This window comes from Vombatus ursinus, unplaced genomic scaffold, assembly GCF_900497805.2.
Source record: "Vombatus ursinus unplaced genomic scaffold, bare-nosed wombat genome assembly UNPS02014785.1, whole genome shotgun sequence".
NCBI classification, from domain to species: Eukaryota; Metazoa; Chordata; class Mammalia; order Diprotodontia; family Vombatidae; genus Vombatus; species Vombatus ursinus.
In genome coordinates, this window is record NW_020954563.1 from 10,310,917 (window position 1) to 10,329,163 (window position 18,247).

At 37.4% G+C, this 18,247-nt stretch overlaps 1 protein-coding gene across 1 annotated transcript in view; it reads left to right on the forward strand.

Moving 5' to 3' along the window:
* The window catches only part of PIGU (phosphatidylinositol glycan anchor biosynthesis class U), a 111,143-nt gene that overhangs the window by 34,822 nt on the left and 58,074 nt on the right, over positions 1–18,247 (forward strand). Inside the window, exon 4 of the mRNA XM_027867090.1 lies at positions 4,370–4,432. Coding sequence (XP_027722891.1) covers positions 4,370–4,432 — 63 coding nt within the window. The remainder of the gene's footprint in view (positions 1–4,369; positions 4,433–18,247) is intronic.

Genomic DNA, 18,247 nt, shown 5'->3' on the forward strand with positions numbered 1-18,247 from the left:
AGCCTAGAGATCATCTTCAAGAAATTATCAAGGAAAATTGCCACGATATTCTAGAACCAATGGGTAAAACAGAAATTGAAAGAATCCACTGATCACCTCCTGAAAGAGATCCCAAAATGAAAACTCTAGGAATATTATAGCCCAATTCCAGAGCTCCCAGGTCAAGGAGAAAATGATGCAAGCAGACAGAAACAGTTCAAATATCATGGAGCCACAGTCAGGATAAAACAGAATTTAGCTGCTTCTACATGAAAGGATCAGCAGGCTTGGAACATGATATTCTGGAAGGCAGAGGAGCTAGGATTACAGTGAAGAATCACCTACCCAGCAAAAATGAGTATAATCCTTAAGGGGAAAAATGGACATTCAATGAGGTAGAAGATTTTCAAGTATTCCTGATGAAAAGACCAGAGCTGAATAGAAAATCTGGCAGTTAAACAGAAGACTCAAGAGAAGCATAAAAAGGTAAACAGGAAAGAGAAACCATAAGGGATTCAATAAGGTTAAAATGTTTATTTTTCTACATGGGAAGGTGATACTTATAACTCCTAAGAACTTTCTCATTATTACTGCAGTTAGAAGGAATATAGATAGACAGAGGGCTTGGAATATGATGAATATGAATATGATTGAATTGAATATGATGAGATGATATCTAAAAAAATAAAATTAAGGGAGAGGAATGCCCTGGGAGAAGGGGAAAGGGAGAAGTAGAATAGGATAAATTATCTCACATGAAAGGGGCACAAGAAAGCTTTTACATTGCAGGGGAAGTTGGGGGAGGTAAGAGGGAGCATTTGAACCTTACTTTCATTGGGATTGACTCAAAGGGGGAATAATTTAGTTGGATATAGAAATCTATCTTACTCTATAGGAGAGTAGGAGGGGAAGGGCATAAGAGAAAGGGAGGAGACTAATAGAAAGGGAGGGAAGATTGGGGGAGGTAGTAGTCAGAAGCAAAACGGTTGAGGGTGGACAAGGTGAAAGGAGAGAGTAGGATAAACAGGGAAAAACAGAATAGAGGAAAATACACATTAATCATAACTGTGAAAAAATGTTTATGGCTAATTTCTTTGATAAAGCCTAATTTCTCAATCATGTAGAGAGTCAAATTTATAAAAATAAGAGTCATTTCCCAATTGATAAATGGTCAAAGGATATGAACAGGCAGTTTTCAGAGGAAGTAATCAACACTATAGTCATATGAAAAAATGCTCTAAATCACTATTGATTAGAGGAATGCCAATTAAAACAACTCTGAGGTATCACCCCACACGTGTCAAATTGGCTAATAGGACAGAAAAGGAAAATGATAAATGATGGCAGGAATGTGGGAAAATTGGAACACTAATGTACACTGTTTGGAGAACAATTTGGAACTGTGCCCAAAGGATGACAAAACTGTGCATACTCTTTGATCCAACAATGCCAGTACCAGTTCTGTACCCCAAAGAGATCAAAGAAAAAGGAAAAGCACCTATATGTACAAATATATTTATCTCAGCTCTTTTTGTGGTGGCAAAGTAGTAGAAATTGAGGGGATGCTCATCATTTGGGAATGGCTGAACAAGTTGTGGTATATGATTGTGATACTGTTGGGCTATAAGAAATGACAAACAGAATGCTCTAACCTGAAAAGACTTACATGAACTGATGCAAAGTGAAATGAGCAGAACCAAGAGAACATTGTACACAGTAACAGCAGTATTATACAATGACCAGCTATGAATGATTGCAATGCAATGCAGTGATCTAAGACAATTCTGAAAGATTTATGATGAAAAAATGCTATCTACCTCCAGAGAAAGAACTGATGGATCTGAATGCGCATTGAAGCATACTTTTAAAAAAAAAAAACTTTCTTTATTTTTCTTGGTTTATTGTCTGTTTTCTTTTGTAATGTGACTAATATGGAAATGTTTTGCATGACTGCACATGTGTAACCTATGTCAAATTGCTTGCCTTCTTAATGAGGGCTTAGAGGGAGAGAATTTTGAACTTAAAGTTCAAAAAAAGGATCTTAATAATTGTTTTTATGTGTAATTGGGGGGAGAAGAAAATACTAAATATATGTATATATTTTTTAAAAAACAAACATTTTTCTGAGAAGGGGTCCATAAGCTTTCCAGATTTTTAAAAAAACAACATTTTTCTGAGAAGGGGTCCGTCCATAAGCTTTCCAGATTGCCAAAAGGGTCCACGACATAAAAAAAAAAAGGTTCAGATGCTCTGGACTAGATAGATGGTCTTTGTAATCCCTTCCAGGTCAAGTCTAGGATACTATGAAGTCCAATGCTTTCTCCTTTACTCCATAATGCCTTGAAATATTATTTGTATCATAATATTAGTATCAGGATCTTGATAGCAGCACTGTTAACAGTGTCCTTATCAGTATTGTTACTAATATTTTTTGTGATCTGAATCGTGGATTTTATTAGCATTTGTTCTTCAAAAATTGGAGAGGATCTTTTCTGGTGTTTCTGTAACATTTCTTGCTAGTATTTGCTCTGACTAGATTCGTCTTTAAAATTGTTGGAACAAAGAATGCTGAACTGTGTTTCATTGCTGGATTTTTAGACCTTTTGGAGGTTTCATCCACTCCCTGTTTAATGAAAGCTCTAGCAAGTTTTAACTCTAGTTCTGAGTTTTTCCCACACTCACACTGATTCTTCTTATATCTTTGTGTGATTTTCATTAAGTTAACTTTATGACAGTTCTTCTCAGTTGAACTATTTGCAACTACACTTATTTTGACTTGGTATATTACAGGTTCTGGTGCCTACTACTTTGTTTATGCAGAGTAGCAAGCTTTTATTCAGTACTTTTCCTTTTTAGTATGTAATCCAAGTACAATTTTAGTTGCTAATTGGTTTCACTGGTAAAACTTTTAGTGTAATTAAATCTGAGTACCCCATGGAGAAACATCTGCAACAAGTAGCCATTCCAGTCTCTGCTTGAGCAGCTGTAGTAATAGGGTACTTATTATGTAGTGAAACAGCTTCATTCATTATCGAAGAGCTCAGGTTGTTAAGTAAGTTCTTCCTTATATCTAGCTGATATTTGCTTCCTTGTAATTTCTAATGCATTGTTCCTCATTTTGCTTTCTGGAGTCAAGCAGAATAAAGCTAATTCCTCTTCCAGGTTATAACTCTTTAGATATTTGAAGACATTAATCATATTCCATACTAAATTTTCTCTTTAAAGACTTAAACATCCCCAGTTCATTAATCGATTCATATATGACATGGTTTGAATCCTTTCACTCTCCTAGTTACCCTCTTGGACATATTCCACTTTTTTAATGTTTCCTTCTAAAATGTGATATCTAAAACTAAATGCAAGTTGTCCAGTTGTGGTCTGACTAGATCAACATGCCATGAAAATCTGACCTGCCTTCTTCTGCTAACTGTGCATTTATTAATGTATCTAGAACTAGAGCATAGTCTAATTGGAAATAGCACCCTGACTTATATCACCTTGCTTTAGGAATCCATGATTGTCTTGAATTGTGAAACCAGTTTTGGGTTTATTCTGTGTTCCATATATGTATTCTATGTAATTCTGCTAGTCACAGAGAAAAAGGGTTTGAAATACAAGTTAGATGTCTAGAAAACAGTTTGGTTCAACAAATACTTGTAAAGTGCTGACTGGGTAAGATAATATGATAATTAGGTTAGGAATATAAAGACAAAAATAATCCCTATCCTTAAGGCGTTTATATTTAAAACAACAACAACAACAACAACAACTGTTGTTGACCTTAATGTTGTTGATAAGCTGATGAAGTAAGGGAACTTTGTTCATTTGATTCACTTGCTCATTCTGGGAATGTGCATCTGGGCCAGTGGGTACTTATGAGGTTCATTTTGGTTTAGATACCTCTAAGAGACTTATTTGAATTTTTGAATTTTTTTTTTTTGTGAGGCAATCGGGATTAAGTGACTTGCCTAGGGTCACACAGCTAGTATGTGTCTGAGGCCAGATTTGAACTCAGGTCCTCCTGACTCCAGGGCCAGGGCTTTATTCACTGTGCCACCTAGCTGCCCCCTAAGAGACTTATTTGAAAAGGACGTTGTGGAGACCCTGGAATTGCAGATCTCTCTTATGGATTTGAAATGTCTCAGAGGCAGGATTGAGCTGGATTCAGAACCTTCTTTATTGTCTAGTATTATTTGAAAATGAATTATCCACTGGCTTCTGTGAATTGATTTTTGGGGCTCAGTCAAGTGAGAGGGAGAACATGGTTTTATGAACTTTTTGCTTGAGGCAGCAACATGACCATGTGAGAGGGATGTATCCCTCTAGCCTTAGACTTTTCTTACTACCCTTCTGATTTGGTCCCATTTTGTAATCTTCTTTCTTTCTATAGGTAACTGATGCACTTACCGCAGTTGCACTGTATTTTGCAATCCAGGACTACAACAAAGTGGTGGTAAGTAGTCAGTAGCTGAGTTGTTCTTTTGGGATTTTATCATCTGTTTTTTCTTCTCTTGTGTAAAAGGAATAGGTGTTCAAAGAATCCTCTAGCATCAAAATCATAGGAAGTGAGACTGAAGGTGCTTGTCAGACCTTACTGATAACTATAGTAAAGTCAGCTGTAATCTGTGTAGCCTATTAATAAACTTTATTAGTATCACAATCCTCTGTAAGTTTAGACTTGAATGAACTGGGCTGTATTATTGCTATTAATAGTAAGTCCTACAACTTTTCCTTTCTTTTTGACCATTGCATTTACCTTTCAAGGGAGAATGAATGATAGCTGTAATTATTTCATTCAGTAGTTTCAACAAACATTTATTTAGTGCCTGTCTCTTTTTAAAGCTCTGTGCTAAGAGTTGGAGATAGAAAGATGAGTAAAAACACGGTCCCTGCTCTCATGGAGCTTCTATAGAGTCTTAGAAGGGAGGATCTGACCCATTGACAAATAACAATAATGAAAAATAAACTTGGTATGTATAAGAGAGGTGAGTACAAAGTTCTCTGTGAGGACTGACAAAGGAAAGATTATTTCTATTCAGGGTAGCCATATGGAACAGATAGCATTGACACTGATTCCTTGTTGTTGGAATTGTGAAATGATCCAACCATTTTGAAGAACAATCTGGAATTATGCTCAAAGAGTTATTAAACTACCTATATATGCCCTTTGACTCAACAGTACCACTACTTGGTCTGTTTCTGAAGATAATTAGGAAAAAAGGAAAAGAACCTTTATGTTCTAAAATATTTATAGCATCTCTCTTTGTGGTGGCAAAGAACTGTAAATTGCAGGGATGCCCATCAGTTGGGGAATGGCTGAACAAATTGTGGTGTATGATTGTTACGTAATACTACTGTGCTATAAGAAATGATGAGTTCAATGATTTTAGAAAAACATGGAAGGACTTGAATGAAATAATGAAGAGCTAAATGAGCAGAACCAAGAGAACATTGTACATAGTAACAGCAATATTGTTTTAACAGTGACTTTGGGTGAATAAGTTATTTTGATTATTATAAATATCCAAATTAACTATAAAGGACATATGAAGAAAGATGATTTCTGCATCCAGAGAAAGAACTAATAAATAGAAGTATTTATAGAATGATTTTACATGTCTATACCTCTTTGGTCTAATGGTAGCCATCTCTTGGGTGGATGGGGGGAGAAATTTACATGATAATTTAGTTGAATATTTGAAAGGAATAGCAAGTTGTGTGTAGTAGATTTGCAGTTTCATGTGCAATCACCTTTTTTTTAATTGTACTATGTTATGGAAATGCTTGTTTTATTCTGTAAATTAAAAACAATTTTTTTTTTAAAAAAGGAAGAGATAGCATTTGAACTGTCTGACTAGGATGCCTATGATTTCCTCAGATGAAGATGGGAGAAAAAATTCTAGAAAAAGGATTAGCAAAGGTACAGATTCAGGAGAGCACAAGAATGTTTGCAGACAGTGAGTGGTCTAGTTTGGCCAGAATGTATAGTGTATGGTATCAAGCTAGAAATGAAGGTTGGTGCCAAATAAGTCTGAACTTTATTCACTAGGTAATAGATGGTTACTTGATGCCATTGAAAAGTTTTGAGCAGAGAACTGTTATGATTAAGTCTTATGCATAAAGAAGATGAATTGGTATGATGTATAGGGTGACTAGGAAATGAAGAGGTTGAAGTAGGTAGACCAGAAGGCTAATGGAGTAGTACAGATGAGAGATAATGAAATCATAGAATAGAGTGGGTAGCAGGAGGAGCAAAAGGAAAGGGATGGATGCAAAAGAGATGTATATTTTTAAATTTATAAATGATTTTTTTTAGTCCTTTTTGATTTTTATACAAGTCTCTCTGCTATAATCCCCTAGAGAACTTTTCCTTATAATAAAGAAAAAGTTATGCAAAAACAAAACCAACACACCAACCATGTCTGTTGGTGCATCTAACATCTTCAAGAGATACCTTAGTTGAAAAGTTTGAAGTGTATTCATTACCTGTTGAAGAACTGTTTGCCCAGATAAGCAGAGTATTTGTTATGGTCCACATATACCTATGCATCTCTAGGTTTAGCACAGTTTTCAAATTTTCCTTGCTTCTGAGAAGTCAAACTGAATAACTGCAGCAGTCAGGTCTGTTCTTAAAAAAGATTAGCATTTGACTCCACTTCTACATGATTGACTGGGAGCCACTAAGGGGATTCTGGCAGAAAGACAGCGACATTTCTGTGGAGCCAGTTGGCTCCACGGAGAGTTCCTCTCATGTTGAGTAATGAGACCTAGGTTAGGAAAGATTTTGCCTTTCTTTGCTTGACTAATATTAGTAAAGAAGAAAGTCACAGAATCTCAGAGTTGGAAAGGATAGCAGAGGCCATTTAGTACTGACCAAGAAGCCCTTTCATAATGTTGCTGAAAAATAGTCACCTAGTCTCCATTTGGAAAGGTCATGGAATTTCAGAATTGGGAGGGATCACAGTGCCTGTGATCCTAACAAGAAAAAAATACTACAGTGTGTCTGATAAGTTGTCATCTAGCATCTGCTTTCAGACTTCTATGAGTAGCAGTCCACTGTATCCTAAGGTAATTGGTTTCATTGTTGGATAACTGTAATTATTAGGACATTTTTCCTTATGTCAAGCCTAAATTTGCTTTTGTGCACTCTTCCACTTATTATTGCTCCTGGTTTATCAATTTGGGGTCTAATGGAACAAATTTAGTCCTTCTTCCACATGATAGCCTTGTGAATACTTGAAGACATCTTATCATTTCCCCTTTCAGTCTTTTTTTCTTTAGGCTCAACATCCTCAGTTCTTTCAACTGATTCTTATATGGCATGGACTCAATGCCCTTTACCATCCTGGTTGTTAGTCTCTGCACACATTTCATTTGCACTCCTCCTTCCCTCCCTTCCCATTTTTCAGCTTCCTTTTGTATGTTGTCTTCCCCCATTAGATCATAAGCTCCTTGAGGACAGGAATTATCTTTCTTTCTTTCTTTTTTTTTTTTTGTATTTGTATTCCCAGTGTTTAGCACAATGCCTGGCGCATAGTAGACACTTAATAAATTTTTATTTACTGTTACTACTACTATTACACTTTTCCAGCTTATCCTGAAACTTTGCTGAATTCATTTATTGTATCCGGATGTCCTGGATAAACTTAAGTCATCTGCAAATGATAGTTGCATTTCCCATTTTTATCAATCTAATATCTTTTCCATGTCCTGTTAGAGTTGCTAGAATTTCCAGTCCTGTGTTAAATAAAAGTGATCATATTAAGCATCTTGCTTTTTATTCACAGATTCAAGGCAAGAATGCCCATTTCCATGCATTTGTTCTGCCCTTAGGGGCTAAGTAGAACAAGTCTCATCCCTCTTCCACATGACAGCCCTTCCGAGTTTTGAGGAAGATAGCTTTCATGTCCACCTTATGCCTTTTCCTCTCCAGGCTAAAAATCCCTAGTTAATTCAGTAAATCCTCATATAATATGGCTTTTAGGCCTTTTCACTATTGTGGTTGTATTCCCCCTGGAATTCCTCCCCTCCCTTTGTTTTTACACAGTAGTCATTTCCTAATGTTATACCCCACAAAGAACTGCCTGGTAATGAAGTGGATAGAATGAAGGCTCTGGGGTCAGAAAGACCTGAATTCTGATCTGGTCTCAGTAACCTCTGTTTCCTTCAGCTTCTTCAACTTTAAATTGGGGATAATAATAGCACCTACTTCCCAGAGTTCTTGTGAGGATCAAATGAGATAATATTTGTAAAGTGCTTAGCAGAGTGCCTGGCACATAGTAGGTGCTGTATAAATGATAGCTATAAAAATTAAAAAGTGATTGCATGTGATTGGCAATACAATATTCTGCTCTAGAGTCCTTGCTCTATTGTCTTTTTTTCCCTTTTCTGCTAAATAGAGGGAAGTTATGAAATAGAGAAAGGTTCTTTCATCATCTCTTCTTTGGGACCAAGATTAATAATTGCAATTAAGTCAACAAGAATTTGTCAATTGCCTTTAATTATTTATTTTTTCTTTAATTATTTATTAATTGCCTATTAATTGGCAGCAAGAATTTATTAATTGTCACGGACTGTGCTAAATGCTGGTTACAAAAAGAAAGGTAAACAAAACACAACACCCCCCCTCCCCATAAACCTAGTTCCCCCTTTCAAGGAATTCACAGTCTAATGGAGGAGACAACATACAAACACTATGTACAAACAAGATATATGCAGAATTAAATGGAGATGATAGCAGAAGGAAGACACTACCATTAAGAGGAATACGGAAAGTAGGATTTTAGCTGGGTATTGAAGGAAGCCAGAGAAGCTAGAAGGTGGAATTTAAGGAGAGAATTTCAGACATAGGGGGACAGCTAGTTAAAATAAACAAAGTGAGGAGATAGAGTTGTTTTGTTTGATCTTGTGTTAGGAACACTGGGGAGGCCTGTGTCACTGAGTGTCAGAGTACATTGGGGAATATAAGTTGTAAGTGGACTGGAAAGATAGGAGGGAGTCAGTTTATAAAGATCTTTGAATGCCAAACAGAAAATTTTTATATTTGATCTTGGAGGTTAGGGAGCCACTGGAGTTTGTCGAATAAAGCAGTGACATGGTCAGACCTGAATTTTAGGAAGATCAGTTTGACAGCTCAATGGAAGATGGATTGGACTGGGGAAAGACAGGCTATTGCAGTAGTCCATTCGTGAGGTGACAAGGACCTGCAACAGAATGATTGCAGTGTCAGAAGAGAGAAAGGATTATAAGAGATGTTTTGAAGAGAGAGTCGATAATACTGACAATAAATTGGATGTCAAGGGTTCAAGAGAATGAGTTGTCAAGGATGATAGGTCAGTTGTGAGCCTGGGTAATTGACAGGATGATTGTGCCTTCCACAGTAATAGAAAAGATAGGAAGTGTGGGAGGGTTTTGGAGGGAAGATAATCCAGTTTTGGACATGTTAAGTTTAAGAAGTCAATGGCTTATCCAGTTCAAGATGTCCAGTAGGCATTTGGAGATGCAAATCTGGAGGTTAAGAGAGAGATTAGGTCTAGAAGATCTTCGAATCATCAGCATAGAGATGATGATTGAATCCATAGGAGTCCAGTGATTTTTAGTACTGCTTTTGTTGATCTTACTGTAGTTATTGTGTGGTTCTCCTAGTTCTGCATATTTTTCACTGCATCAGGATGTATGGGATGCTCAGAGTGATCTGGTACCTCTGGTGTGAGTACTGCTGAGCCTTTCCCAGGTCTGTCGTTACACCTTTGGTGTCCATCTGCCACCTGGCTCTGACCTGTGGCTCCAAGAAACTAACACTCACAGCAGCTGTGCCTCAGTAAAATTGTCTTAGCAGATGGGCTAAACCAGGTTGAGAGTAAATAATTTACCCTCAGGTGAGTTAAGGGGGTATCTACCCCAAGCATATGAAGACTTCCCTGCAGAATAGGTGTATGTGAACATTCTATTTTAATGGGCCGTGAAGGTAGTGGACGCAGGTGCTGTGGAGTTCCTAGAGCTTGGTCAGATGCTGAAGTCACCAAAGTCATCCACTGTATCCAAAGCCATTGCCAGTTGTCTTGACATTTGTCTTGCCAGTGGGATTTGGTGACTCTGGAAGAGAGTGAGGCTGATGACCTCACACCACTCTGCCTCACTTAAATCCAATTTACCTGTGAGTCAAAAGGCTTCACTTTTAACATTTTACTATTTCATTATTTTATTGTTTTGCTCTTCAATAATTTTATAATTTTGCTATTCAAACATTTTAATATTTTACTATTATTTTACTATGTTACTATTGTTTCATGTTACTATTTTACCTACCTTGAAGTGCTGTGGTGAAAAACTAATGACAAAGTAGCAGGTGTAGATACCCTGGGAGCTGTAGTCACAACTCTACACAAAGGCAGCCCAGGCCATAGGGTTGTCTTTTCACTGGATTGAAGCAGCAATAGGATTTGGCAGCCCCCTGGGTGTCTAAACAGCCTGCTTAAGGATTGCACTGTCCACCTGATGTAAGAAAGGGGCTAGAAAAAGTGTTCTAAAAATTGTCTGCTTTGAACCAGGAGAACATTATACACAGTAACAGTCACATTGTGTGATGACTAATATTGATAGACTTAACCCTTCTCAGCAATACAAGGATCTAAGACATCTCCAAAGGCCTCATGATGATTATATTCTCCACAGCCAAAGAAAGAACTATGGAGTTTGAATGCAGTTCGAAGTATACTATTTGCTATTTTTTTTCTTCTGTTGTGTTTTGTTTTCTCTTTCTGGTGGTTCCTCCTGTTGGTTCTAATTCTTACCTACAACATCACTAATATGAAAATTTGTTTAATAGGAATATATATGTATAGCCTATAACAGATTGCACGCCGTCTTGGGGAGGGAGGGGGAGAAAAATTTAAAACTCAAAAGCTTATGGAAGTGATTGTTGATAATTCAAAATAAATTAATTAAAAGTTTTTAAAAAATTGCTTTACCTAACCCTGGCCTGCTTATTGTGGCAGTTGGGGATACCACCCTTTGGTCAAAACATATGAGCATGTACAAAAACTTTTGTGAAGATGATTCCACTTACCTTTGGTATGTGGATTGTTCACATGCTTATGGACAACAAGAAATCCAGTAGACCTGAAAGACAAGTAGCTCTTGCTGCAAGAGAACTCAGCAGGTATCGCATCCAAATAGCAGCCTTGAGTGAAACAAGACTGGCAAATGAGTCTCAGCTTACTGAAGTCGGAGCTGGATACACGTTTTTCTGGAATGGCCACAGTGATGGGGAGCACTGTGAAGCTGGCTTAGGTTTCGTAATTATATCTAATCCAGTCAACAAGCTTATATGCCCCCCAAAAGGAGCCAATGACAGACTCATGAAAATGTAATTGCCACTTGCAGGAAAGTGCCATGCCACCATCATCATTGCCTATGCTCCTACCATGATGAACCCTGATGGAGTCAAAGAAAAATTTTATGAAGACCTAGAGACTTATCACCAATAGAGATAAGACCCTTATCACCAATGTTCCAAAAGAAGACAGGCTTGTAATTCTGGGTAACTTTAATGCCAGAAGAGGCGCAGACTATCAGACATGGCAGGTAGTCCTTGAGAGGAGTGGAGTCGGAAATAGCAACAGCAGAGGTCACTACTGAGGACTTGTGTGTCTCATGTCCTCATCACCGACACTGTCTTCTGTTTACCTAAATGCAAAAAAATTTCACAGATGCACCCTCACAGCAAACATTGACTTTTTGTTCACAGATGATTATGCACTCAATGAAGCAAAAAAGTATGGATCAGTTCTCTGTTGCTTGTGCTAATTTTGGCTTAACAATTAAGAAAACACAGGTTCTCCACCAGCCAGCACTACTCCATCCATGCATGGAACCATCAGTTATAGCAAAAGGAGAAATTTTGAATGCTGTGGGTAAGTTCACTTATCTTGGCAATGTACTTTCCAGGGACGTCTACAGAGATGACGAAGTTGACTCACTCGTTGCCAGAGCTGTCTCAGTATTTAGGAGGTTCCAAGGAAAGTGTGGGAGAGAAGAAGAATTGGGCTGCTTACCAAATTAGAGATCTACAGAGCCCTTGTGCTGACCTCATTGTTGTGTGCCTGTGAAATCTGGACAGTCTACCAAGTGCCATGCCAGAAAATTGAATCACTTTCATGTGCATCGTCTTCAGAAGATTCTGAAGATCACCTGGCAAGATAAGGTACTGGACACTGAGTCCCTTTCTCCAGCAGAACTGCCAAGCATTCAAATTTTACTGCAGAGAGCACAGCTCTGATGGGCTGGCAGTGTTGTTTGAATGCCAAATGTACGTTAACTGAAAGTCTATTTTATGGAGAATTCACTCAAGGCAAGTGCTCACATGGAAGTTAGAAGAAGTGATGTGAGGACAATGTCGAGGTTTCTTGGCATTGACTATGAAACATGGGAGACACTGGCACAGGATTGTCCAGCATGGGGTGCCCACATCAGAGAAGGTGCTATGCTTTATGAGCAAAGAAGAATTGCAGTACCTCAAAAGAAACGTGAGATGTACAAATTTAGATATCTCCGTCCCAAATAATTGTGTGGACTATTTGTGCCTGACAGAGCTCTTATTGGTCTGATCACACACAAGCTGTACACACTGTACATTGACCCCAACATCATGATTTCATTTTGGTCTTCGTCAAGTATGAAGGACAACAATAACAACTTGTCACTGCATCAATCAGTTCCTATAAATCTGCCCTTATTTCTATGAATTCCTCATAGTCATTGTTTCATATAGCTCAATAATATTCCATTACATCCATCTACCACACGTTGTTAAGCCGATCCTCACTCTATTGGCACTTCAGTTGATTTTTGCATACTTTTAAATTTTGGATGATCATAAATAAGATTTCTGACAACATTGTGAAGTAGAAAAAACAATGGACTTAGAGTAAGGGCATTTGGGCTTAGGTGTCAACTTGAGTACTTAATAACTGTGTGACCTTAGACAAGTAAGGTGATTAGCTTTTCTGAACTGAACCTCAGTTTCCTCTGTAAAATGCAGATGATAATTTTTTAATTACTTGTCTTACACAGGTGTTAGAAAAACTCTTTGCAAATCATAAAGTGCTACAAAAATATGAGTTATGACTAAACTGGGAAAAAATCTTAGCATATTTGTCTGATAAGGTTTGATATCCAAAATATATAGACAATTGATGCAGGAGTCATTCCCCAGTAGATACGTATGAATAAGCAGGCCTCAAAAGTGAAAATGTAAATTACCAACAACTATATAAAAGAAATGCTCCAAATCACTAACAAGATAAATGCAAATTAAAGTAACTGAGGTTCTACCTAACATTTAACAGATGGGCAAAAATGACAGAAAAGGAAAATAATTGTTGAAGAAGCTCTGGAAATACAAACCTATTAATGAATAGCAGAGCTATGAATTGGTCCATTCTGGAATATAGTTTGGAACTAAATGCAATACAGCAATAACCACTACTAGGTACATAGAAAAGAATAAATGTGAGTTATGATTATTTTTGTTATTGCAGTAGATCTTCTAAAAGATGGCTATTTGTAACTCCACATGTTGGAACATTAATTTGAAATAAACCTCATTTGGAGAGCTAGCAGGAACTCTTCCTGTGTTTCACTCAGTGGTCTTTGTAGGATTCTTCCATATTCATTCTGGTCCTAGTTAGTATATAGTGTTTCCCAGCCTTTTTTCAATCTGTGATATACTTGTCACCTCCCTGGGATATACCCAGTGGAAGATACAGGAGTCTGTATTTCTTTTAAAACCTACTTGTCAAACTTTCTGTCAGTCCATGCCCCTTATTCCTAATCAGGCTACGTATCTATAGATATATACATATCATTTCTCTTTCCTCCTATGTAATAGAAACAGCAATAGAAATGATAATAGCTAACATTTATGTAGCACTTTGAAATTTACAAAGTATTTTTGCATATGTTATCTCATTTGAACTATATCACAACCTTATGAGATATGCACTATAGGCATACTTTTATTTTAAAGATGAAGAAATTGAAGAGGTTACATGAGTTATCCATGGCACACAGTTAGTGAGTGTCTAAGGGAAGATTTGAACCTGAGTGCTTTCTGGTATACCATGGTTTAAGTTCCACCCTCTTCTTCCTCCTTTCTCCATTACTATATTCCTCCTTTTATACTCCCTCTTTCTGTCCTCTTAAAACCCTCAGAACAGAACCAGTCTTCTCCATGTTTCCTGTTTTTCTCCCTGAATACCTTTGAAGACACTAAAGTTCTGAAGGGAGTACACTTCTTTCTTCTCCCTTTATTAAAATGTTAGCACTCCATCATTACTAAATCCTTCTGATTGTTTAAATAAATTTACCTTTCTCAAGTTCTTTAGACTCTTGTGTTTGCATTTTAGAGTTCCTACTCAGCTCCAGCCTTTTGATTAGGAATGCTTGAAAGTATGTTAATCCATTAAAGTTCACTTTCTTTTTTTCTCCTGTAGGATTGTCATCAACTTTGTAGGATGTTTTTCTTGCTTGTAAACCTTTATCTTTTGCTTTTTGGAATATTGTTCCAAAATCTTCTCTTATTTATAGTAGAAGCTCTGTCCTGAGTCCTCTATTATGTAACTTCTACCTCTATATACTACTTCATTTGATCTCATTAGCTCCCATGGATTAAGTTATCATCTTTATGCAGATGACTCTCAGATCTACTTGTTTAGGTCTAACCTCTTTCCTGACTGCCATTCTTTTTTTAAAAAATTAATCAATTAATTTATTTTTGGTTTTCATTATACACTTTTATAAGGTTTTGAGTTCCAAAATTTTTCCTTCTCCCTCCTGGCCCCCTCCCCAAGACAGCATGCAATCTGATGTAGGCTATACACTGTCTGCCATTCTTGCATCTCCAGCTGCTTAATAGACATCTCAAATTGGATGTCTCATAGACATCTTAAACTCTACATATTCAAAATTAAACTCATCTTTCCCTCAAGCCCTCACCTCTTCCACTTTTGATGGTACCATCATCTCCTCAATCACTCAGGCTTGCAACTTAAGTTTTATCCTCAACTCCTCACTTTCTCTTACCTCCTGTAGCCATTCAGTGGTCAAGTCCTTTTGTTCTACCTTTGTAACAGCTCTCATACATGTCCCCTTCTCCTCTAACACTGCTATCAGTTTAGTGTAGGCCTTTACCACCTCATACCTGGACTATTGAAGTAGCCTACTGGTTATAGTCCCTGCCTCAAGTCTCTCTCCACTCTAATCCTTTCTCCAGTCAGCTGTCAAATTGATCTTCTCAAACACCTATCTGACCAGTAGTTCTCTGATGTTGCCAGGATCAAATATAAAAATTCTCTGGCTTTTAAAGCCCTTCATAACTGGCTTCTTTCTACCTTTCCAGTCTTTTTACGCCTTACTCCCTTCTACATACTCTGTAATCCAATGATACTGGCCTCCTTGCTGTTGTTCCTCATACCAGACTCTTATCTCCTGGCTACGTGCATTTTCACTGGCTGCCCCCATGCCTGGAATGTTCTCTTCCTCGTCTGTCTTCTTGCTATCCTGGCTTTCTTCAGGTGTCAGCTAAAGTTCTGCAGGAAGCCTTTCCTGGTCCTCCTTAATGTTATTGCATTCTCTTTGAGATTCTCCCAGCCTTCACCCAGTACTTATTTGTACATAGTTGCTTGCATGTTGTTTCCTCCATTAGACTGTGAATTACTTTAGAGCACGGATTGTTTTTTGCCTTTCTTGGTGTAACCAGTGCTTAGCACAGTGCCTGGCATGCATAATAGGTGCATTAAAAATACTATTTGACTGACTGACTTAATGATTAGAAGTTGTCAGATCTTGTGTGATCTTGTCTGTGGATCCTTGGTGCTTGAGTTGCTTCTTTCTGGATTCTTGCAGTTTTCTTTCTTTGATGGGGAACTCTGGGATTTGGCTGTGATGTTCCTGAGTTTTCCTTTTGAGCTTCCTTTTGGGAGGTGATCAATGGATTTGTTTTATCTTTACTTTACCTTCTGGTTTTAATAGATCTGGACAGTTTTTATTTATAATTTGTTGGAATATATTCAGTTCTCAAACTTTTTGATTTTGTCAAGATTTTCAATGATTCCAATAATTCTTAAATTATCTCTCCTTGACCTGTTTTACAGGTCAATTGTTTAAAAAAACAAATACCGGGGCAGCTAGGTGGCGCGGTAGATAGAGCACCGGCCCTGAAGTCAGGAGGACCTGAGTTCAGATGTGACTGTAGACCAAAACACTTGACATTTACTAGCTGTGTGACCTTGGGCAAGTCACTGAACCCCAATTGCCTTAAAAAAAAAAAAAGAAAAAACAAATATCTTACATTTTCTTCCATACTTTCATTTTTTTCTAATTTTTTCCCATGAGTTTCAATTATAATCCCCATGCATGTGGCTTACAAATCTATATATCTAGCCCAGGTTTGTCTCCTAAGCTCCAGTCCCTGCACCACCCACTGCGTATTTGACATTCCAAATTGAATGTTTCTTATGCATTTCAACCTCACCATATTTAAAACAGAACTCACTATTCCCAAATCCATCCTGCTACTGAACTTCACCTTTTAAGGTCACCACCGTCCTTCCATTCACCTAGGTTCACAACCTTGCTTGCTCATTCTCATTTACCTCACATAGTCAATCATTGAACCAGACCTTGTCATTTCAATCTCCATAACTGCTCTCATATATGTCTTCTTATCTCACATAGACACAGTCATAGTTCAGGCCCTCACCTTTTGTCTGTACTGTTGCATTAGCCTCCACATTGGTCTTTCTGCCTCAAATCTCTCTTCTCCAATACATCTTCCATCTAGCTGCCAAAATGATATTACTCAAATACAGGACCAAATCTAAACTTCTGTATTTGGCATTTAATACTTTATGACCTGGTCCCTTCCTTTCTTTCCAACCTTCTTACACTTTACTTCCCTATATGTACTCCATGGGCCAGACGTACTTACCTCCTTCTTATTCTTCACATGACACTCTCTCTCCTATGTTCATGCCTTCACACTTGATGTCCGCTATGCCTTTGAACACTTTTTCACTTCACTTCTCACTCTTAAAACCTTTGCTTTCTTCTAAGACTAAGATCAAGTGCCACCTTCTTCAATAGACCTGCCCTGGTTCCATAGCTACTAGTGTCTTCACCTCTACAGTTACCTTGTATCTACTTTGTATATATAGGATATACCTATATTTTTATATTTTTGTACATTAGAACATAAGCTCCTTGAGGGTAGGGGTTGTTTTTGCTTTTTGTTTGAATGTCTAGTGTTGCTCTCAGTGCCTCACACATACATAATAGATTCATTGTAAATACTAGTTGAGTGATTGAATGCTTACAAAGGACTCATGCATAACACTGCTAGATCTGTCTTTTTTTTTTGGAGAGAGCTGGTCATGTCACTTCTCAGCCCCATTCTTTAGTGGCTCCCAGTGGCCTTTTGAATTAAGTTCAAAGTGCCTACCCTGGCATTTAGGACCCTTCACAATTTGGTATCACCCTTTTTAGTCTTCTGCTATTTTCCTGCCTGTATTTCTTTCTACTTACCTCATGCATGCCTTGCATACACCTCACTTCTTCTCTTGCTCTTCCCTCTGTCTGCAGTGCCATACTGGCTGTTGAATTCCTACCCATCCTATCTCCTCTAGTAACCTTTGTCTTACTCTTAGTTAGTAATGACCTTTTTAGGTTTGGACTTTCTATAGTGGTTTGTATTATTGTGTAGTCAATGGAAAACAAGAACTGAAGTCATAAGATCTGGGTTTGAATTCAGACTTTTCTACTTTATAGCCTTTAATTGAATTTCTTTGAGTCTATTTTCTTATCTATAAAATTAGAATATTTGCATTACTTCACAGATCGTTGAGAAGAAAGCACTTGGTAAACTATAAAGCAGAATATTAATGCAAGATATATGCTGATGCATTTATTATGTACTATAGTGTATTAAAGCTATTTGTATATATCATCCTCCTACTGGATTATAAGTTCCATGTGAGCAGGGAAATAGTTTTAATTCAATTTTGCAGTTTCCCCAATACCAGCATGATATGGTATAGTAGGTACCTAATAAATATTTGTTAAATTAAATGATGTCATTTGATCTTCATATCAACTCAGTGAGGTAGTCAGTGCCAGGTATCAGCCGTATTTTAGAGATGAAGAAAGTAAAAGTAATACTTATTTATAGAACATCTCTGACTTGCCCAAGGTCATCTAGCTGCTAAGTGGC